Source organism: Thalassophryne amazonica, chromosome 4 (assembly GCF_902500255.1).
Source record: "Thalassophryne amazonica chromosome 4, fThaAma1.1, whole genome shotgun sequence".
NCBI lineage: Eukaryota > Metazoa > Chordata > Actinopteri > Batrachoidiformes > Batrachoididae > Thalassophryne > Thalassophryne amazonica.
The window spans coordinates 137,668,900-137,685,996 of NC_047106.1; the positions used below are offsets into that span (position 1 = coordinate 137,668,900).

Sequence of the window (17,097 nt, forward strand, 5' to 3'; positions counted from 1 at the left end):
TACCAGTAATAAAATTATAAAGATAAGTGAAGTTTTAAGAGTGGCCATAATAAATATTTATGAAACCTAAATTTTTGGAGTATGGAGTTAAATTTGTCTCATTAATACTTGCAAATGCACAGAGGGTGATTTACAAATATCCTTTGATTTGTACATGTGCTTTGTGATCCACAAACACAAATTTCTGATTTGTAACTTGTGTGTGGGTTTTTACAAATAAATGTTTATTTGCAAAACTGAAAATTCTGTTTGTGAAGGGTGATTCAGCATTGGTGGATCACTGAACACACACATTCATCACTTTGATCAGTTACGCAATATTGAGACATTCTCAGCGCAAAACTGCAGTTGAGATCCACAAATACAGTATGTCAGTCGCTATTCACATTATTGGCAGAATTATTGGGGGGACTGAGGGGAGGCTTGGCTCATTATTGGGGGGGCTTAAGCCCCCCCCAAGCCCCCCCCCCTTGGCGCCGCCACTGCTTATGAAATTAAGAAAATTTGTCTTAACATTATTGTCCTTGTTGTGGTCACCAGGGCATTTGGTGAATTGTAACTCACAAATACTTTGTTTTGTGTGTTGTAATTCTGTATTTGAACAAAGTTGTTAAGTTATATCCTTGAAAATGCACATCATGGTCCAATGCACTTATTTTTTTAATCAAAATATTAAGGCTTCAGCAGTAATACTGTTTACAATTTTGGTCACCAGGGAGCTTTGATGACATTTTAAAAAACTATGTTGACAATTTCCATGGTATGTTCTATTAATTTCCCAAGTTTTATTGTTTTACAGCAAGAAATAAGCAAGTTATCAGGATATTAGCATGTTTTGTGATTTCGGTTAGGCGGCAAAACTTTAGTTCCCAGAGCGGCCACCAGGGGGCTCTGTCAACTTGCTTCCATATCCCCAAAATTTCCCAAGTTTCATGTTTTTAACCCAAAGCACACGATGCGGTGCCTACACTGGCCTTACATCTCCCGCTATTAGTATTTAAGTCATAAAATTGTATAATTTTGAGGCTGTAAAACATTAAATTCCAGTTATACTTTAACAGCAAAATGGTCGTTAAAAAATCACTTTGCATCATATGACCTCTTCAAATATACCTGCGTCATTCAGCAAATCACGTGTCGGTGTTTTTTTTTTTTTCCACTATTGAGAAACTGGAAATTCCGAGGCTCTACGTTAAACATGAACGTACAGACTTTGTATCTAAATTTCCGAGGAGTCCCCGAAGGCAGCACGGACACTGGGCTCGAGACACGTCCGCGTGCGCATCTGCCCTGTCTGTGAGCTTTTTCTTTCTATTCCAAAGCGGGGAACAAAAACAGACGTTTCCTACGCGGAGCGCTCGGTGTGTCACGGACAAGTCCGTGTCCTCTGCCAGAGACATTTTGTCCTCTTTTTGACGTTTGTGCCGCAGCGCGTGCGATAGAAGGACAAAAACGAAGAAGAAGAAGAGGAGGAGGAGGCGGAGGATGTAGCTGGAGGCGAGCCGCGGATGTTTTCGGGTCCACACGGTGTCCGCAGACATGGTACGCTGAGGAACCGAGCCGGGACTGCTTTGGACCGGCGGACGGACATGCGGCGGAAGCAGCCGGTGTGTGTTTAAGTCGGATGACTGTGCTGCCTTCAGGGACACCATGAGGACGGCGATGTCCCCGGCCTGAGAGGCGCCTCACGGTTAACTGTTTTCTTCGGACTGCTTCCTGTTTGTCCTCTCTGACGTGCAAGCACGGGGACAGAATGTCTGTGCGCACGGCGCTGGTCGGGAACGAGCGGAATCCGGATCACGTAAGTAGCTCGGGTGTGTTTTCACTGTCAGGCCTGGGATCAGGCCGCCCTCCTGCAGGGAGCAGCTAATCCGGATCCCCGCGGGGACACACCAGCTGGAGAGGGAGAGAGTGCCGGGCGGGGTGACAGCTGAAATCTGCTGTGTCAGACCGGATCTGGCTCCTTTGGTTCGGTTTCTTGAAAGATTTTGAAGGGGGGGCGTCAGGGTTTAGTTTCGGCCGCATCTGAGGTTTTGTCTCTTTAAATGTCCAGACAATCTACAGCAGCCACAAGCTGCTCTGTCAGTGTGCACAGGATGCTCATAAAAAGAATAAAAACAAAAAACCCTGCACACTTCCCCTTTCTTAAAACCCAGTTATCTGCTGACCAGAGATCTGGTTTGTTCCTGTTTGAGAAAACCGTGTCACTAATGGCAGGATGCACCCTGACATCACTTACTCAGGTTTTACAGAAGACACTCCCTCCTGGAGTTCAGGCGATTCCTTGTGACCATCCGTCTGTCTGTCTGTGCTCAGCGTAAGTCCAGTCCTATTACTGCCAGAGTTTTCACATTTACAGGGAACGTCATTGGGACACAGACCTTGGACAAGTTCAAAGATGGCTAACCTTGACCTATTTCAAGAGGTTAAAAAGTCACATTCTGTTTCAATCTGTTCAGTTTTGTTTTTGAGTGGTGGGCGTGACAGCCAATCAGCGTAGAGCTGCACCATTGTGTTATGTGTTTATATAACATGTTTCTCATATACTTTGTAAAACCTAGCGAGAAATAAATGCTTCTAAAACCGAAAACGCTGTTTTTGGAACCCAATAGACAGTTTTCATGTGACGTATCGGTCACGTGATTTTGCGCCCCACGGCCATTGTGGATTACGACGCGGTGGCCGCTGTGATGGCAAAGGCTATACGCCCAACCGTCATACATTGAACGGTACACGCACAACTGTTGGGCAGATAAATATAATATCTTATCTTATTCGCCCCAACCGTGATCGTGTATTTGACACGTTTTGTGCATCTAAACTACGTTTTTACACCACGTTTTAAGGCTCTATTGTGGCGTATGTTTGACACATTTAACGGCGTCATCTTTAATTACTGTGAAAACACCGCAATGGATCAAAACAGACAAACTTCATAAGCATTTTGAACGGAAGCCTGTTAATGACGACAAAACTGTTTTTGAACAAAATGCTGCTTGTTAGCTGTAAGATGGTGTTAGTTTGACACTGTTCCCTGGGTGTGATGAGCCAAACAGAACCGCTTTAGATCACAGCTCCTCCATGGGATGTGAACCCTCCTGCAGCTGGTGAAAAAAATATCTGCCTTTTTCCCTCCTGCGTTGAAACCGGAAGTGAGCTTACAAGCAAGCTCCTTGGTCAGTTTGGATTGCGCGTATATGCTCGCATATTTACTTTATTGAACCAACGTTTGGCATATAGCCACTCTGCGCTGTGATACGCTGCGTGCATTTGGCGAACAATTGCAGAAGCTTCAACAATGGTCAACTTTTGTGCTGTCGTTGGTTGCTCAAACAGAGGTGATAAGAATGAGGCAGGTCGCACATTTTACAGGCTACCAGCAGTTATTGTCCAAGCAGTGGAGTGTTATGACATTTCTAAGCAACACAGAGACCTGGCTCAGCAGATCTGAAGGAAGCTTTAATATGGCCAGAACCAAGCAAACCGCCCGTAAATCCAAATCCAAAGCTGCCCGGAAGAGCGCTCCGGCTACTGGCGGTGCGAAGAAGCTTCACCGTTACAGGCCCGGCACCGTGGCACTGATAGAGATCTGCCACTACCAGAAATCCACCGATTTGCTGATCTAAAAGCTGCCGATCTGCTGCCTGGTGAGAGAAATCGCTCAAGACTTCAAGACTGACCTCCGCTTTCAGAGCTCCGCTGTGATGCTCTGCAGGAGGCTGACCTGGTCAGCAGCTTGCAGATCAGCAGCTTGGTGGATTTCTGGTAGCAGTGGAACTCTCTCAGCGCCACAGTGCCCGGCTTGTAACGGTGAGGCTTCTAAACACCGACGGTAGCCAGCGTGCTCTTCTGGTCGGCTTTCGTAGCAAGCTGCTTCCTGGGAGCTTTTTCTCCAGTGGATTTACGGGTGGTCTGCTTGGTTGTGGTCATATTAACCTTATGCTGTGAAACTGCCAGCCACTTTGTTACATCATCATTAAATTCACTATCCGATATAACCTACAGATCCACTGAACCAACTGCTACACATCGATCACAATAAACAGCTTTATCTCGAGGGTTCAAAGCCTCGTAATAAGCTTTCATTCTCTCTATTTTCTTTCACGTGCCAGCCGCGTAGTAATCCACACTGAAGACGGTAACTGTCTCGCGGCAAATTGGTCATGTGATTGAAAACCCTCTATAACACCTCTGAACTTATTTTCAAGAGATTTTGCGGATGTTACCATGGCAACATCATAGGTTAGTAGCTAGCTGCAAAACTCCATTTCATTTGTGTGTAAATATGTCTTCTTTGTCATATATTATGTAAAAGCTAGCGAGAAATAAACACTTCTAAAACTGAAAACACTGTTTTTGTAACCCGATGTCACCTCTGGAGTCATTTACAAGACATTTTGCAGACATTAGCATGCATGCTAACTTCCGCTGTCTCAAAGTTAACATTAATACCTGCAAATGCACAGAGGGTGATCGACAAATATTCCTTGATTTGCACAACTTCCGCTCTTAAAATGCAAATATTGTTGATGAATGATTGATTGATAGATGGGCTTCATTGAACATGTACGTAAGACAATAGAATCTTAATAATAATTAATTAAACAGCTGCAAATTATAAAGAACACAATGCTCATACGGCCGAGGGTATTTTAGCATTGCATTAGATTCTACTCTGCAATGAAACTGTGTCCTGTGTTTATCTCTCCAATCCCAGTCACTGAAGACTTTAACTTTTTCAGAGTTAAATTAGTCTGGAACAGGTTATCCTCAAAAACCGACCACACTTAAAGTAGACAAGTGAGGGGAGCCACCACGCTGCTCGTAACACTTCATGAGTTAAAGGTTTTAGTGACCCTGACTGGAGAGAATTTTTTTTTTGTTGCTTATCCACTTACAGCTGCATGGTGTAGTGGAACAAAGAAAGACTTTGTTAAATAGAAGACGGAGACAATCTAGGGCAGTGTCTCCCATGTGCAGACGAAGCTGTATATCAGTGATGATGTTCTCTGTATTCAGGCTGGGGCAAAGATTAAGGACTCACATGTCTGTCAGTAGTGGTATTTTTGACAGTGTGTAACTTCATGATGAAGTCATTCATGCCGATCAATCACAGATCTTTTGTTGATCAATATGTCTTTAGATCTATCTAGGCTTCTTGGTTTGTTGAGATACACAAAAAGGAGTTTTCTAGATCACGTTTTCCTTGATGTTTGCTCAAACTACTTCAAAATCTAAATGGAAGTCTGTCCACCTGGCTGTGAGGTGTCTGGCCCATCTGTGTACAGGGTGGATGTGCTGAACTTGGCAGTGACGTTCATGTCTCTGAGTCCTTGGACTGTGAAGCCGAGAAGCACCTAGAAAGAGTTTTTGGAGTCATGAGGTTGTTGGACAGAGGTGTTTGGTGCTGCTGATATCTTTGCAGAAGAATGAAGGTCCAAGTATTTAGTGTGCTGGTGCTGCCTGTCTTACTGTGTGGTTGTCAGACTTGGATGCAAGCAGTGACCCAAAGTGATGACTGGATGTCTTTGGTACATGGTCTCATCAGAGGATCCTTGGGTACTGCTGCGGGGACTTTGTATCAAACGAGCAGTTGCTTAGACTGAGGTGAGGAGGATCACTCGCATTGTGAGGGACCTTCAGCTTGAACATGTTGACTATGTGTCTTGTTTCTCTGTGCATGATCCAGCACGCAGGTTCCTAAGTGTAGAGGACCCCTGTAGCTGGAGAAGGTCGACTGGATGCCCACATTTCACCTGGCTGCAGCAGCAAAATGGTCATTTTAGAGATGTGGGAATAGACTGGTTGTCTGCCTGGGTGGTTGCCATCTCCGATCTAAGGCAGTACTGTGGTGTCGTGGATGTGGTGCATGTTCCCAGACTTTACTTGAGACCAGTGAAAATGATCCCCTGCTGTCGCCATTTTACCTGCACACAGGATAAAACACACACACGACAAACAGTTTTTGCACAACAGCTGAGCGTTGTGTCTGCATGAGATGTCCATTCATTCACTGTGGACAGGACGCCAGTCCATCAGAGGGACACAAACATACAGACGGACACATTCACACCTACAGTCAATTTAGAGTCAGCAGTTCACCTAACCTGCATGTCTTTGGAAGTGGGAGGAAGGCGGAGCACTCAGAGGGAACCCACGCAAACACGAGGAGATCATGCAAACTCCACACAGAAAGGATCAGCTGGGAATCGATCCCATGACCTTCTTGCTGTGAAGCAACAGTGCAAACCAGAAAGGCTTTGTTCACACTGCCAGTCCAAATCGGATTGATTACAAATCTAATCAGATCAGATCCCACTGAGACTCGGCTCCGCACCGTGGAAAATTCTACAGCTAGCCAGGCCCCTGTAGTCGGTGCGGACCAAGGTAGCTTAGCCGCCGTTAGTTACCCCCTGGCAGATCCCGAGCAGCCGGGAAAGCAGGCTGACTGGGTGACTGTGAGGAGGAAGCGTAGCCCTAAACAGAAGCCCTGTGTACACCGCCAACCCGTTCACATCTCTAACCGTTTTTCCCCACTCGACGACACACCCGCCGAGGATCAAACTCTGGTTATTGGCGACTCTGTTTTGCGAAATGTGAAGTTAGCGACACCAGCAACCATAGTCAATTGTCTTCCGGGGGCCAGAGCAGGCGACATTGAAGGAAATTTGAAACTGCTGGCTAAGGCTAAGCGTAAATTTGGTAAGATTGTAATTCACGTCGGCAGTAATGACACCCGGTTACGCCAATCGGAGGTCACTAAAATTAACATTAAATCGGTGTGTAACTTTGCAAAAACAATGTCGGACTCTGTAGTTTTCTCTGGGCCCCTCCCCAATCAGACCGGGAGTGACATGTTTAGCCGCATGTTCTCCTTGAATTGCTGGCTGTCTGAGTGGTGTCCAAAAAATGAGGTGGGCTTCATAGATAATTGGCAAAGCTTCTGGGGAAAACCTGGTCTTGTTAGGAGAGACGGCATCCATCCCACTTTGGATGGAGCAGCTCTCATTTCTAGAAATCTGGCCAATTTTCTTAAATCCTCCAAACCATGACTATCCAGGGTTGGGACCAGGAAGCAGAGTTGTAGTCTTACACACCTCTCTGCAGCTTCTCTCCCCCTGCCATCCCCTCATTACCCCATCCCCGTAGAGACGGTGCCTGCTCCCAGACTACCAATAACCAGCAAAAATCTATTTAAGCATAAAAATTCAAAAAGAAAAAATAATATAGCACCTTCAACTGCACCACAGACTAAAACAGTTAAATGTGGTCTATTAAACATTAGGTCTCTCTCTTCTAAGTCCCTGTTGGTAAATGATATAATAATTGATCAACATATTGATTTATTCTGCCTTACAGAAACCTGGTTACAGCAGGATGAATATGTTAGTTTAAATGAGTCAACACCCCCGAGTCACACTAACTGTCAGAATGCTCGTAGCACGGGCCGGGGCGGAGGATTAGCAGCAATCTTCCATTCCAGCTTATTAATTAATCAAAAACCCAGACAGAGCTTTAATTCATTTGAAAGCTTGACTCTTAGTCTTGTCCATCCAAATCGGAAGTCCCAAAAACCAGTTTTATTTGTTATTATCTATCGTCCACCTGGTCGTTACTGTGAGTTTCTCTGTGAATTTTCAGACCTTTTGTCTGACTTAGTGCTTAGCTCAGATAAGATAATTATAGTGGGCGATTTTAACATCCACACAGATGCTGAGAATGACAGCCTCAACACTGCATTTAATCTATTATTAGACTCGCTCAAAAAGTAAATGAGTCCACCCACCACTTTAATCATATCTTAGATCTTGTTCTGACTTATGGTATGGAAATAGAAGACTTAACAGTATTCCCTGAAAACTCCCTTCTGTCTGATCATTTCTTAATAACATTTACATTTACTCTGATGGACTACCCAGCAGTGGGGAATAAGTTTCATTACACTAGAAGTCTTTCAGAAAGCGCTGTAACTAGGTTTAAGGATATGATTCCTTCTTTATGTTCTCTAATGCCATATACCAACACAGTGCAGAGTAGCTACCTAAACTCTGTAAGTGAGATAGAGTATCTCGTCAATAGTTTTACATCCTCATTGAAGACAACTTTGGATGCTGTAGCTCCTCTAAAAAAGAGAGCTTTAAATCAGAAGTGCCTGACTCCGTGGTATAACTCACAAACTCGTAGCTTAAAGCAGATAACCCGTAAGTTGGAGAGGAAATGGCGTCTCACTAATTTAGAAGATCTTCACTTAGCCTGGAAAAAGAGTCTGTTGCTCTATAAAAAAGCCCTCCGTAAAGCTAGGACATCTTTCTACTCATCACTAATTGAAGAAAATAAGAACAACCCCAGGTTTCTTTTCAGCACTGTAGCCAGTTTGACAAAGCGTCAGAGCTCTATTGAGCTGAGTATTCCATTAACTTTAACTAGTAATGACTTCATGACTTTCTTTGCTAACAAAATTTTAACTATTAGAGAAAAAATTACTCATAACCAGCCCAAAGACGTATCGTTATCTTTGGCTGCTTTCAGTGATGCCGGTATTTGGTTAGACTCTTTCTCTCCGATTGTTCTGTCTGAGTTATTTTCATTAGTTACTTCATCCAAACCATCAACATGTTTATTAGACCCCATTCCTACCAGGCTGCTCAAGGAAGCCCTACCATTATTTAATGCTTCGATCTTAAATATGATCAATCTATCTTTGTTAGTTGGCTATGTACCACAGGCTTTTAAGGTGGCAGTAATTAAACCATTACTTAAAAAGCCATCACTTGACCCAGCTATCTTAGCTAATTATAGGCCAATCTCCAACCTTCCTTTTCTCTCAAAAATTCTTGAAAGGGTAGTTGTAAAACAGCTAACTGATCATCTGCAGAGGAATGGTCTATTTGAAGAGTTTGTCAGGTTTTAGAATTCATCATAGTACAGAAACAGCATTAGTGAAGGTTACAAATGATCTTCTTATGGCCTCGGACAGTGGACTCATCTCTGTGCTTGTTCTGTTAGACCTCAGTGCTGCTTTTGATACTGTTGACCATAAAATTTTATTACAGAGATTAAAGCATGCCATAGGTATTAAAGGCACTGCGCTGCGGTGGTTTGAATCATATTTGTCTAATAGATTACAATTTGTTCATGTAAATGGGGAATCTTCTTCACAGACTAAAGTTAATTATGGAGTTCCACAAGGTTCTGTGCTAGGACCAATTTTATTCACTTTATACATGCTTCCCTTAGGCAGTATTATTAGACGGTATTGCTTAAATTTTCATTGTTACGCAGATGATACCCAGCTTTATCTATCCATGAAGCCAGAGGACACACACCAATTAGCTAAACTGCAGGATTGTCTTAGACATAAAGACATGGATGACCTCTAATTTCCTGCTTTTAAACTCAGATAAAACTGAAGTTATTGTACTTGGCCCCACAAATCTTAGAAACATGGTGTCTAACCAGATCCTTACTGTGGATGGCATCACCCTGACCTCTAGTAATACTGTGAGAAATCTTGGAGTCATTTTTGATCAGGATATGTCATTCAAAGCGCATATTAAACAAATATGTAGGACTGCTTTTTTGCATTTACGCCATATCTCTAAAATCAGAAAGGTCTTGTCTCAGAGTGATGCTGAAAAACTAATTCATGCATTTATTTCCTCTAGGCTGGACTATTGTAATTCATTATTATCAGGTTGTCCTAAAAGTTCCCTAAAAAGCCTTCAGTTAATTCAAAATGCTGCAGCTAGAGTACTGACGGGGACTAGAAGGAGAGAGCATATCTCACCCATATTGGCCTCTCTTCATTGGCTTCCTGTTAATTCTAGAATAGAATTTAAAATTCTTCTTCTTACTTATAAGGTTTTGAATAATCAGGTCCCATCTTATCTTAGGGACCTCGTAGTACCATATCACCCCAATAGAGCGCTTCGCTCTCAGACTGCAGGCTTACTTGTAGTTCCTAGGGTTTGTAAGAGTAGAATGGGAGGCAGAGCCTTCAGCTTTCAGGCTCCTCTCCTGTGGAACCAGCTCCCAATTCAGATCAGGGAGACAGACACCCTCTCTACTTTTAAGATTAGGCTTAAAACTTTCCTTTTTGCTAAAGCTTATAGTTAGGGCTGGATCAGGTGACCCTGAACCATCCCTTAGTTATGCTGCTATAGACGTAGACTGCTGGGGGGTTCCCATGATGCACTGTTTCTTTCTCTTTTTGCTCTGTATGCACCACTCTGCATTTAATCATTAGTGATCGATCTCTGCTCCCCTCCACAGCATGTCTTTTTCCTGGTTCTCTCCCTCAGCCCCAACCAGTCCCAGCAGAAGACTGCGCCTCCCTGAGCCTGGTTCTGCTGGAGGTTTCTTCCTGTTAAAAGGGAGTTTTTCCTTCCCACTGTAGCCAAGTGCTTGCTCACAGGGGGTCGTTTTGACCGTTGGGGTTTTACATAATTATTGTATGGCCTTGCCTTACAATATAAAGCGCCTTGGGGCAACTGTTTGTTGTGATTTGGCGCTATATAAAAAAATTGATTGATTGATTGATTGATTTAGTCTCTCAATTGATCGACTGTCCACATTATATATATAGCAAGCAACCAGAGCTGATCTGTGTATCCACAATGACAGTCTTATCCATATTGATTGCTATGGTAACACGCTGTGCCCACGAAAAACATGAACGACAGCAGACTGAGCCTGTTTCTGTCTGAAATGGTTAGGTGGAGCTGCGGTACAGTGTTTGTGTATTTAAAAAAAAAACATGGCGCTGTGTTGAACCCCTTGAGCAAAAGGATGCTCTTTTTTTAATAAATAAGTGAATCAACTGAAGGATTAAAAATGCTTTTATTGGACTGATTCTTATCGGATTTGATCAGAGTTTTCATCTGTTCATCAACACGGTGGACAGTGGATTTAACAATGCTGCTTTTGTGAAAAGGTTCACATACATGAGGCTGTTCCTCACAGGCTGCACACGCAGCCCCTCCACTGACTGTGACTTCACCACAAATCCATCAAAATAAACTCAGTTATCACTTTAAAAGCATCACTGCTACACAAAAATCACAATTCTGTGGTTCACCTGTGTACTGATTGGTGGGAGGCAGTTTGTATGAATCAGCCAAGAAAATTCAGAAAGTTGTAACAATGTGAAAAAATGAATAGTTTGACTACTTCAGAAAGAAAAATTGGACTTACCTCATTCAGTGGAATCTGTGTACACATACATTGGTGGGCATAGTTCTGCTAACTGCTAAATAACGAAGCTAACTTTTTTTATAGCGGATTAGCTTTCAGCTAATTTTGAAAGCCATCAGTGGACCAATTAGCTTCCGCTAAATTTAGTTCTACTAACCTTCAGTCCACTAACATTTTTTTGCTGGCATAGTGAGCAAAGCTTAATGGTCAAAAACATTTGTAAACCCTAAAATCATACATGTTAGTTCCTGTCTGTTGCGTGTTTTGCAACAGTCAGACCGCTGTGAGTTCAGTCCTTCCCCAGCACAAGGGGCGGGCCGGCTGCCAGCTGTTGTTGCAAAAAAAAAAGTAATTTACTTTCCACATGCAGCGACACAGTGGGCAGGAGACATGAAACGCAAAGCACTTTTCACTCATGGTTTCACTAATAAACAACTAATTACTGACTGTTTATTGACATTAACGGTAACACTTAGGGCTGCAACAAACGATTATTTGGTTCATCGATGAATCTGATGTGGTTTCGACACGATTAATCGGATTAGCGCGGAATTTTTAAAAAATGTGCCAGGGAAACAATTTTTCTCTCCTTCCATTACTTTAACAACAGAACATTATTTGAAAACTTAAAATACTTGAAAATCAACAAATCATCAAATGTCCCTTGGCTGTTGAAATATAAAATAATAAAGAACAAAAATAATTATTTCAAATATCATTGCTTTATCAAAGTGATAGTGATGAGTTGCCATAAAACATTGAAACATATAAATGTTATAAAATATATGGTGAAAAAAAGAGGTATTTTTGTTGCTGCAAATGAGCAATTATCATAACCAGTTAACCATAAAACCTAAATAAAAAACTGTAGCCTGACTCATTATATGTGCAACATTCTCTGTATAACTTGTAAACTATGTGGTCATTTCACAATGACACATGTGACTCATGGCTCTTTCTCTAAAATTGTATTGTAGCATTATTAGTTATTATTACTATTATTATTGTTGCTATTATTAATATATGAATAAAAATAAATTAAAAAAATATTATAATTTGTAATACATTTGACTCTTTTACGACAACAAACGTTGAGCCATTAATTATTATACAGAAAACAAATGCACAAGCATGCTGAAATGCCAGCAGCTTCATGCTAACTTTAACATTGAAAATGCCATAGACATGCTAATGCATTAGCATTGGTGTTAGCATAAAATACATCTATCAACTGTTTCAGAAGCCCATAACAGGTCAGTTTAACATAAAAAAGGTAACTATTCCTCACAGACATATGCTCTTTAGGGTTTTAGTGGGGAAAAATTAAGATAAACCGAAATAAAACAAATGAAACCAACGAAGCAGCAGCTCGAAGCACTCCTTCATTGGTTCAAGATTCAAAGCAAAGCTCGGTTGATTATATGGAAGAAACAAAACATTTGCAGTAAATCAGTTATTTAGCAACTAATCAACTAAATTAGTTGACAACTATTTTAATAATCAGTTTTAATCGATTAACTCAATTAGTTGTTTCAGCTCTAGTAACGCTGTCATTTTTGCAAATTGAAAATATCGCACATATCTTTAAAACTAATGCTGTAATTCTGAGGTTTGCGCGTTACCAGACATGCTCCAAAAGGCATTATGGGAAAAATGAACACTGCCATGTACTGGATAGGCGTGTGAATAGTGACCAACGTTGGTCGCTATTTGTTGTGAATTACACTTCACAAACAGAATTTTCAATTTGCAAATGCCTTTTTTTACACATGGAAAAAAATGACATATTTACAAAAAATAAACCAACTAACCAGTGAAGGAGACTCATTTTTCCCCACAGTGTGTCTGTTAATGCTCAAACCTTCAGAATTAGCTCATTACTTTAAAAGATATGTGTGATATTTTTAATGTGCAAAAATGACAAAGTTACCATTAATTTCGGTAAACTATCCAGAATGAGTTGTTTGTAAGTGAAATCAACGTCATCATTTATTTTTTAAGCTTCGTTTTTCTGTCAAAACTGCTACTGTACCTTCCACTGCCTTCCTGTCCATGACACACGTGCAGTAGTGGTAATCAGGGTCAGCCATGATGTCAGCAGAAAAGTTATGCCAAAACAATATCATGGCTAGCCGGCAACGAAGCTCAAAATTTAGGAGCATTTTAACACATATATGTTTTTAGCACACATATGTGTTTGCTGTAACATTATAACAGCAATGTCATGTTTGAATAGGAAATGTGATAACCCTAATGTTTTATAACGCTACGTTACAGTGCTAAAAAAACCTTTCGTCTTCAGTAGACGACTTTGTTACCAAGTAATCACTCAATGAACTATCATCTTAATTGTCTTTATTTTTAGTTTGCACGTACCTTAAACACTTCAAGTTTGAAGCTAATGATGGTTATGTAAAAGCAGCTGCATGCTGGTGCGATAAGCCACAATTTATATATGTTCTGATTAGCTGACTAATCGCAAAAATAATCAGTGACCAGTGGTGGTCACAGCCAAGGTTGGGTAGGATTACTTTGAAAGAATACATGTGGATTACATGTATGTATGTACATACATTCAGATTACTTGTAATCTGATTGCTTTTGGATTACATTTCAAAGTAATCCTACCCAACCTTGGTCACAGCTAACCAAAAATTTAGCTTCGATAACTGCTAATTCACTAACTGAAAAGTTAACTTTTATAATGCTAAACCGATAAACCACAAAACAATTTAGCGTAAGTTACAGCTAACCGCTAACTGTTAGTACTGTCGGCTACTGATAAGCCAGTTTCGAGTTTAAGTATCGCCGAAGCTTCTGAGTAAAATCAGAAGCGATCACAAACCCCAAAACAAACAACAAGTCAGAGCTTCTGTCTTATGCAATAATTGCAGATGGGCTTTCTGAGGTCCCACATAGCTTTTCTGATTTCCTTTTCTAATTTTCAGAATTTAGTAAATTAGCATATGGTCCATTGATAATGTGTAGACACTAGTCCCTAGTGGCAACTATTTTTGGTTTCAAATCTGGGCAAATGCAGTCCCAGAAAATTCTGAATGTGACAAACAAGAAACAGGTGTTGTAAACAAGTCAATGCTGCTAAAAATACAAACTTGCAGAAACAAAGATACTATTCTGACATGGTTTTGCACATAAGACTGACATGGTTTGCACATAAGACTGGCATAGCATGTTTCAAGCACACACACACATATATGTCAGAAGGTGGGGGGGACATACCATATTCTGTCCCCCCGGTTGAAAAGGTGGGGGGGACATGTCCCTCCATCCCCCACCAAATTGCGCTCATGCTGTTATTTATGTTTAAAAATAAAATAAGACACGCTGGCCATACATATTACATACGTCCTGTGACATTACTCCAGCCCCTCATATCATATAAATCCCATTGGAATTGGGCAACGTATACAGTAGATGAACTGTGTTCATCTACATCACTCACTCACTCATCTTCAACCCTTTACTACACTTGGCAAAGGTTCAATGTCAGATTGTCAGCTCACCTGAAGCCTTAGCGACGGTTGTTAGTTGTTACACTGTTGCTTGGAGTGTTATTTGCTGGCATCAACACGGATTAAAACTTTGAACTCACAAAACTTATTTTTCTGACAGTTTTCTGTTCATGGTAAATGCATCAGGCTTTTTAAACAGTTAAGAGTAGTTGCTTGGTCCCACCCACAATTATCAAACCAAATCAGTTTTATTTATATAGCGCCAAATCACAACAAACAGTTGCCCCAAGGCGCTTTATATTGTAAGGCAAAAGCCATACAATAATTACAGAAAAACCCCAACGGTCAAAACGACCCACTGTGAGCAAGCACTTGGCGACAGTGGGAAGGAAAAACTCCCTTTTAACAGGAAGAAACCTCCAGCAGAACCAGGCTCAGGGAGGGGCAGTCTTCTGCTGGGACTGGTTGGGGCTAAGGGGAGAGAATCAGGAAAACGACATGCTGTGGAAGAGAGCAGAGATCAAGCACTAATGATTAAATGCAGAGTGGTGCATACAGAGCAAAAAGAGGTGATTATGGAGAAACACTCAGTGCATCATGGGAACCCCCCAGCAGTCTAAGTCTATAGCAGCGTAACTAAGGGATGGTTCAGGGTCTCCTGATCCAGCCCTATCTATAAGCTTTAGCAAAAAGAAAAGTTTTAAGCCTAATCTTAAAAGTAGAGAGGGTGTCTGTCTCCCTGATCTGAATTGGGAGCTGGTTCCACAGGAGAGGAGCCTGAAAGCTGAAGGCTCTGCCTCCCATTCTACTCTTAAAAACCCTAGGAACTACAAGTAAGCCTGCAGTCTGAGAGCGAAGCACTCTATTGGGGTGATATGGTACTGTGAGGTTCCTAAGATAAGATGGGACCTGATTATTCAAAACCTTATAAGTAAGAAGAAGAATTTTAAATTCTATTCTAGAATTAACAGGGAGCCAATGAAGAGAGGCCAATATGGGTGAAATATGCTCTCTCCTTCTAGTCCCTGTCAGTACTCTAGCTGCAGCATTTTGAATTAACTGAACTTTTAGGACAACCTGATAATAATGAATTACAATAGTCCAGCCTAGAAGAAATAAATGCATGAATTAGCGTTTCAGCGTCACTCTGAGACAAGACCTTTCTAATTTTAGAGATATTGCGCAAATGCAAAAAAGCAGTCCTACATATTTGCTTAATATGCGCATTGAAGGACATATCCTGATCAAAAATGACTCCAAGATTTCTCACAGTATTACTAGAGGTCAGGGTAATGCCATCCAGAGTAAGGATCTGGTTAGACACCATGTTTCTAAGATTTGTGGGGCCAAATACAATAACTTCAGTTTTATCTGAATTTAAAAGCAGGAAATTAGAGGTCATCCATGTCTTTATGTCTGAAAGACATTCCTACAGTTTAACTAATTGGTGTGTGTCCTCTGGCTTCATGGATAGATAAAGCTGGGTGTCATCTGCGTAACAATGAATATTTAAGTAATGATTTCTAATAATACTGCCTAAGGGAAGCATTATAAAGTGAATAAAATCGGTCCTAGCACAGAACCTTGTGGAACTCCATAATTAACCTTAGTCCGTGAAGAAGACTCCCCATTTACATGAACAAATTGTAATCTAATAATGACCTAATGATGTGGTGCAGAATTCACTTCACATGAAGCACGAGCATGTGTCCATGAAGGTGTGTGAGAACACAACAGGTGGTCTTTATCTGGTTTGTTTTAGAATTGGTTTCCTTTCATTAACTTTCAAGCTCCTGCTTTAGAGACAGATGGACAAAAAGTGCTGAGAGAAACCAGCACACTGCACCATTTTTGTCTGGTGTTTTCTCCTGTATTTGTCCATTCATTCTCAGTAAAGGTCTTCTTTTTTTTTTTTACATCAGTCCAGCTCCAGCTGCCTTTATTTTTCTGAAATTCCAGCCTGAAATATGTTTCCTGTGTCGGCCTGACCGAACACTGTTTCCGTGAATGTGATAGTGTCACTCTGATTTTTTTTCACAATGAACACTGTTTGGTTATGTCTGAAACAGATCTGGAGAAAATGACAGTCAATAAAACCAAAGCATGAATGTGATGGATGTGTTCTGGGAGATGATGGCAAGTCTGTACATGCGCTCCCGTATAGTTTGGATATAAGACGCAGTGGGATGGGAGTTGTTTGTCAGAGTTACTACCCACGCAACCTGAAAAACCTGGAAATTCAGACTGCTTTCCAGCCTTGGAAACTACCTGGAAACTGATTTAAAAACAGCCACATTTCCTGGAAATAATCAGTCTTGTGCTGGATTTTTTCTTTTTTTAAAAAGAGTGTTTTATGGTCTCTGTAAGTTTTGGTGTGTATTTTGTTGGAGACTCGGCTTGCTGTTGGTGAGATGAGCTATGCAGTGTGGCA

At 41.3% G+C, this 17,097-nt stretch overlaps 1 protein-coding gene across 5 annotated transcripts in view; it reads left to right on the forward strand.

The window, feature by feature from the left end:
* Window positions 1-1,251: 1,251 nt before the first annotated feature.
* The window catches only part of mark4 (microtubule affinity regulating kinase 4), a 162,900-nt gene continuing 147,054 nt past the window's right edge, over window positions 1,252-17,097 (forward strand). For 3 of the 5 annotated variants that reach the window (XR_004560205.1, XR_004560206.1, XR_004560207.1), the window contains exon 1: window positions 1,253-1,801. Coding sequence is in view for 2 of the 5 variants with exons in the window: in XM_034168664.1 (XP_034024555.1) it covers window positions 1,754-1,801 (48 nt within the window). In the remaining 3 variants the exon portion in view is untranslated. Of the gene's footprint in view, window positions 1,802-17,097 lie in introns of all 5 variants that reach the window. The other 2 variants (XM_034168664.1, XM_034168665.1) reach the window with 2 other exon arrangements.